Source organism: Pelobates fuscus, chromosome 6 (genome assembly GCF_036172605.1).
Source record: "Pelobates fuscus isolate aPelFus1 chromosome 6, aPelFus1.pri, whole genome shotgun sequence".
Lineage (NCBI taxonomy): Eukaryota > Metazoa > Chordata > Amphibia > Anura > Pelobatidae > Pelobates > Pelobates fuscus.
In genome coordinates this window covers 88,417,262-88,423,627 of record NC_086322.1, presented here as the reverse complement: position 1 = coordinate 88,423,627, position 6,366 = coordinate 88,417,262, and the positions used below count along the sequence as shown (strand labels likewise).

Here is a 6,366-nt window from a genome sequence, read left to right as displayed (position 1 = left end):
AAATATTTGATGATGGGGGCAGGGCCAGGCCGCCGAGCGAGATGGTCGCATGTCAGACCAGCTCCCGAAATTTACAACGGAAGAACAAGCAATCAGTTTATTTTGGCATAAAAAGTTGACAAAAATCAGTGAAACACATCGGGTGGAGAGTACCGGACCCAGGGTGAGGCTGGCCCGACCGGTTTCAGTCCCCTGGGGGATGAATCCTCACTGGCATCAACGAGGCCTACTCCGGCGGTGAGTGGGGCAGACGGTCGCTGCCCCGCTATCCTGCTCATCGGTGCTCAGACAGGAGCCAGACCCGTGGAGCTGTGGCCCCGTTCCCCCCCCCCCATGGACCGGGGGGGTGATCCCGGTCCCCACCCCCGCATGCCCCGACCATCCCGGGAGCAGCAGCAGGGCCGCCTGGATCCAGCACCAAAGCGCAGCGTGCAAGATGGCGGAGACCAAGGATGCTGGCACCAAAACCGGCAGTGAGGCTCAGAAGCGACCCACACCGCTCCCCCTGCACAGAATAAACTTGCGGGCAGCACCGGCTAGAAGCGGCACCTTCACAAGAGACCACAGAGCGCAGAGTCCACCTTTAAAATGGCGGAGACTGCATGCCCAGCTATCCATGCCCGAGGGCTGACTGAGGCACCCTCCCTTCTGACTTCTCAAGGACGGACTGCCGAAGGACGCCAAGCAGGAACAGGCGAGCACATCCTCATACCCCACTAGCCTCACTACAGAGGGACAACAACTTAACCTTACCTTCCACACTGCATGCGGGCCAACGAACGCGGATTAACCACCTACAGCCACCATACTGTACACGATGATCGGCACGGCAACAGGGACTCTTTTCCCGCCTAAGACAGACACTCGTCTGGATCGCCCATACAGGGACTGCCACCATACGAACATGACACACATCGGGACTATAACTACCATAGCAGTCCTTATATCCCCTTTTATTTAAATGCTTCGAGATATATTTAGGGGGGTCCCTTGGCAGGCGACCACTGACTGCCCATCAAAAGTGTACTCACAAGGGTAATTCCATCTCCTGAAAGAGTAACTATGCGGCTGTTAATATACATATATTTGTGTGTACCTAACATTAATGCAGAGCACTGTATATCACCTAGCCTAACATACCCTCATTTTGTTATAGCTATCCTTGACTACAATACAATTGGTAGTCAGTGGTCTTTATTATATAATATGTCTGTCTAGCATGTAACCTAACGTTTAATAATTAACCTGTCCCAACCGAGTACAGCCTTGCATGTAAGCTACTATACGTTGACAGTATTAAGTCGAGAAGACAACCGTATTAAAGCGAGAGATAACCGTATTAAAGCGAGAGATAACCGTATTAAGGCGAGAGATAACAGTATTAAAGCGAGAGATAACAATATTAAAGCGAGAGGAAACAGTATCAATGCGAGAGATTACAGTATTAAAGCAAGAGATAACAGTATTTAGCCACAGCATGTTACTATATATATATAAAATGAGGTTGATAATCATAGGAGACTTTGTCAATATGTTATGACGACCCCATCCTGTACAACTCTTGAACGTCTCCCTCTCTTTTTTCTGTACCCCCATAATCACATGCCTCAACAAAAATAAAGAATTTAAAAAATAAATAAAATATTTGATGATTTGCCATTCTCCGTCCTGATGGAGTGGCGAAGATGCAGGTACTCTGGTGGTGGGTGCCTCAAGGAGATTCTGTGTCAACACTGTCGGCTGGAGAGTCACTTGCACCCTTCAATTGACGCCTCTACGACTATCGAGGGTGAATGTAGATCCACCCAAAGCCGTAATCAGTCTGAGACGAGGTGGTGAGAAGAAGAGCCAAGACCCTCTATAAACCACCCGGCCTGGCATATGGGTTGCATTGGGGCTGTTTGTTTTCCCAGACACACTGTCTATTTGACACAACCTGCTTTTATTTTTGGTTTTACAGTAATGCATTTTTTCTTTTGTACTTACCTTGTGAAAGTTAATGTTGTACTTTTCCTGTGAGAGGGAGGGTATTTAAATAGCTGGGAATGATGGCCTGTGGGCGAGGGAACCTGTGTGTAAGCCAGGTGTGGGAAAGGTGGCCTGTAGTGACCCTAATTGAGACTACCCCTCCTCTACCATTTTGCACCAGTGGGCTTACCTAGAGGACAGAAGGCTGTTTTAAAGGAAATCTAGGCTGCCCATGGGTTGGGTCTGTGGACCGTGAATAGTCCAGCCCCACAATGAGGTCTCAGTGAAAACCATTTTTAGAAAAAGTCGCTTGGCTTTGAGAATATTATCTCGAGTGGTATATAAAATCCCTTGCCGTGTGAATGTGTGCATGCATGTCCTGATGTGTGGATGGAGGCAGTTAGCTGACCCACTGTGCAAGGGAGAAGAAAATAGGGAGGAGGCCCAGGCTTTGATGATTGACCCTCAACCTCATGTTGATTAGATTTGCCTCATTTCTAGTGATATGAAAGTATACAAATTTAAGCCTACTAGAATTTACAAAATATGGGAAAGCTATGACTTTATGTGTCTTACTTGAATGATACCACATCAAGAATAAATATATATTTATTTATTTTTTTTTAAAGGGGGAGGGGAGAGGGTTTTTGGTTCATCTATATTTTTAGTGTTTAGAAATATGGAAAACAAAATAAACAACGTAGTACAATTAAAGCAGAACAGTAATACATTTCCAAAAGGTTTGTACATGTGAAGGAGAGCACATCCCAAAATACAGCATGAAATCTTACAATACTACTTACTTAGACCTATCTTGGCAATACGGAATTTAGTTACACCGTATGGCATACTGGCTTATTTTGAAGCAGGAGAGGACCCCCACATGGCCATATGGTGTGACTAAATCCCACCTAGGAGAAATCTGACTGGCTTTGGAGTTGAGATTTTTTTTTTTGTGGCATGATTGGAAGTCACTTGAAATTGGAATTTGCCGCCCTCTTTTGCATTACCAGTAGAAAGAGAGGCATGCTCATTCACTAAAACCTGAATTATAAAATTGAGGCAAAAAAACCCCAAAAGATCTCAAGTTTAATTGAATCTACCGATGTGTGAAAATCGGGATGGATTGGAGTCTTTACTTCCTTCCACCTTATAATGATATGCAGCACTTTCCTATTGTTCACAATAGTGACTTAACTATTAATCCGCTTTTGATCGATTTCTTGTGTTTCACTAAAGACTCCCCAGTGTATAACAAGTAGTAATAGCAATGGTTAGAAAGGGAAAGTCCGCTAGGTGTGTTTTAATGGAAATTTGAAAAGCATCACTTAGTTCGTTAGCCGAATTACAGAGACTGTAAAAAAGAGGTATTAGACCCTTAAATACTAAATTCCCTTTGACGTGTCACTGTAGTGAATAACCGTATAAGAATGTAGCAAGACAGTGATCACCTCCATACAGTCATATATCAGTGTGAGCTCTTTCTGGGGATTGTGGGTGGCTCTTAAAAGAGCCTTTGTGTACGTTTGGGAGCTGAGGGACAGTGGAGTTACTTGCTCTTGGCTGGCTTGTGGCTGTCGGTTTTCTTGGGCAGTAAAACAGCCTGGATATTGGGCAATACCCCACCCTGGGCTATGGTGACCCCTCCGAGCAGTTTGTTGAGCTCCTCGTCGTTGCGCACAGCGAGCTGCAGATGGCGGGGGATGATGCGGGTCTTCTTGTTGTCTCGGGCTGCATTCCCAGCCAGTTCCAGGATCTCGGCGGTCAGATACTCCAGCACTGCAGCCAGATAGACCGGAGCTCCGGCTCCAACCCGCTCGGCATAATTGCCCTTTCTGAGCAGCCTGTGGACACGGCCGACTGGGAACTGCAGACCTGCTCTGGATGATCGGGTCTTGGCTTTAGCCCTGACTTTGCCGCCCTGTTTGCCTCTTCCTGACATTTTCAAAACGAAATCGAATTATCGTCTAGACCTTGGCGCCCCCTGCACGGCTATTTATACCATCTCAGATACCGCGAGCTCTAATCTAATTGGTTGCATTTTAAAGCCACCAATCAGCGTCCGACTCAGAAAGTAACCAATCGCTGTAGGTTACCGCGTTCCATGCTCAATGCTCTTACTGAACGAACCAATAGAAAATGCACACAGGTCAGGCTTTACTGCCAGGGCTTCTATATATAGAGCAGCTGGGGAACGTGTTCCTTATTCTGTTGGAAATTTCGTAAGATTTCTCTGATCATCATGCCTGAACCAGCCAAGTCCGCTCCCGCACCCAAGAAGGGCTCTAAAAAAGCCGTGACCAAGACCCAGAAGAAGGATGGGAAGAAGCGCAGAAAGAGCAGGAAGGAGAGCTATGCCATCTACGTGTACAAGGTGCTGAAACAGGTCCACCCCGACACCGGTATCTCCTCCAAGGCCATGGGGATCATGAACTCCTTTGTCAATGATATCTTCGAGCGCATCGCAGGGGAAGCCTCCCGTCTGGCTCACTATAACAAGCGCTCCACCATCACCTCCCGGGAGATCCAGACCGCTGTACGGCTCTTACTGCCCGGAGAGCTGGCCAAACACGCCGTGTCTGAGGGCACCAAGGCAGTGACCAAGTACACCAGCGCCAAGTAAAGACCCGTCACCCAAACTCTAATAACACAAAGGCTCTTCTAAGAGCCACCCACACAATCCACGAGAGAGCTGTGACTATATTACGAGAGTATTCTCTATGTGCGAAATGTAAAAAGTAATCGATTGTCGCGTTACACTATTTCAATTTTGAAATCTTCTTCAAGCTAAAATAAATTGTAAAACACTCTCAATGGCAGAACCTATAGTGTAACATTTATTCTGCTGGTTATAAAGTATACTAAAAGATACAACAGCCTGAAACTATTATAATGTATCAATCTAGCTTACACATGAAACGTGTTTCCATTCACACTCCTCTCTCACAAATTATACAATGCTGCCATCTCGTGTATACAGATTGCAATGGTTACTTTTTGTTTAATACATATCATGGATCAAACCAGCAATATCAATCTCAATGAATACTTTATAAATTAAAATTAGGAGTTTGGTGGGTCTGTTTCCCTCTTATAATGTATTTATTACCAAATTTATACATTCAGCGTTCTCTGCATGGCGTTTTTAAAGCGGGAAAGTCGGTTACAAAATGGCGAAGTTTAAATCCTGCACGATATAGTCCCCCTGCTGGCTCTGTCACAGCAGCTTTTTGTTCTTCCACTTTCCTCTCCCGCCATTTCCTGGCCACATACTGATTGCAGTTTCATTAAGCAGTATTTTGTGATGATAAAATGCATATAGTTTAACCCTTTCATACTCAGGTGGAAACGACTGCCATATAATTTGTATGGACTGTGATGCTTAGAGAATTCTAATGATTCCTCAAACTATAATTATCACAGTATAGAATGTCTAGTTTTAGGTCTGTTTCGAGGTGTATAAAGTCAGTATGCAGCATGTTTTCCATATAAAAAGCGGGAATGGCTGCTTCGATCACAGCAGCTTTTCTCTCCGGCCGTTTTAGATCACATACTGACTGCAGTTTAGTGCAGAGAGGATTCTAGTCTTACTAACAAGGAAGACTTTAACCCTCTCAGCCTCCAATGCCCTTATTTCATGTTTTATGAGAGCATTGCATTCAAACAGAAAACGAAGCAGGATATTCGGGGAAACATAAGGCAACATTATATGGATAGGAAACACATTGGAGTTTGTGTTACCGGAAGGCTACTCTGTAATTTCTCGTTCTCCAATATGTTGTAGGGAGCATTGAGACAGCCGAGCCATCCTGGTGGAATTATAGCCTTATGAGGGAAGGAGTGGGCGGCTCTGAAAAGAGCCTTTGGTTTGAATGAATTATCGAACATCAGCCGAAACGTTTAACCTCCGAAACCGTAGAGAGTGCGGCCCTGGCGTTTCAGCGCGTACACCACGTCCATGGCGGTGACCGTCTTCCTCTTGGCGTGCTCGGTGTATGTGACGGCATCGCGGATAACGTTCTCCAGGAAGACTTTCAGCACTCCTCGAGTCTCCTCGTAAATGAGGCCGGAGATTCGCTTGACACCTCCTCTGCGAGCCAAACGGCGGATAGCCGGTTTAGTGATCCCCTGGATGTTATCACGGAGCACCTTCCTGTGCCGCTTGGCACCACCTTTACCGAGCCCTTTCCCTCCTTTACCGCGACCAGACATTCTGAGCTGAGACAAGTGGAACAATGAATGCTCCCAACACGGCTGCCTTCTCTTATATGTCTCTTGAGACGACCGAGTGGGGAACTGATAGACAAATCAAACCGTCACTGGGCGGCTCTTGTCGTTGATTGGCTGATGCAGGAGGTTGTGCTTTGCGGTGATTTGCTGAATAGTCATTTTTGAACT

General features: G+C 45.9%; 3 protein-coding genes across 3 annotated transcripts; 1 reads left to right on the top strand and 2 right to left on the bottom strand.

The window, feature by feature from the left end:
- Positions 1-3,517: 3,517 nt before the first annotated feature.
- On the bottom strand, positions 3,518-3,910 carry LOC134615420 (histone H2A type 2-B). Its single transcript, XM_063459939.1, has one exon. It carries the CDS (start codon positions 3,908-3,910, stop codon positions 3,518-3,520), a length of 393 nt encoding a protein of 130 aa, XP_063316009.1.
- Positions 3,911-4,210: 300 nt separating this feature from the next.
- Positions 4,211-4,591, top strand: LOC134614332 (histone H2B 1.1). The gene has a single exon (XM_063457984.1). The coding sequence runs from the start codon at positions 4,211-4,213 to the stop codon at positions 4,589-4,591; it is 381 nt and encodes a 126-aa protein (XP_063314054.1).
- Positions 4,592-5,868: 1,277 nt separating this feature from the next.
- On the bottom strand, positions 5,869-6,180 carry LOC134614333 (histone H4). The gene has a single exon (XM_063457985.1). It carries the CDS (start codon positions 6,178-6,180, stop codon positions 5,869-5,871), a length of 312 nt encoding a protein of 103 aa, XP_063314055.1.
- Between the last annotated feature and the right edge of the window lie 186 nt (positions 6,181-6,366).

Excerpts from the sequence above, each read along its gene's own strand:
- LOC134615420 (XM_063459939.1), bottom strand. The coding sequence starts at position 3,910 with ATGTCAGGAAGAGGCAAACAGGGCGGCAAAGTCAGGGCTAAAGCCAAG.
- LOC134614332 (XM_063457984.1), top strand. The coding sequence starts at position 4,211 with ATGCCTGAACCAGCCAAGTCCGCTCCCGCACCCAAGAAGGGCTCTAAA.
- LOC134614333 (XM_063457985.1), bottom strand. The coding sequence starts at position 6,180 with ATGTCTGGTCGCGGTAAAGGAGGGAAAGGGCTCGGTAAAGGTGGTGCC.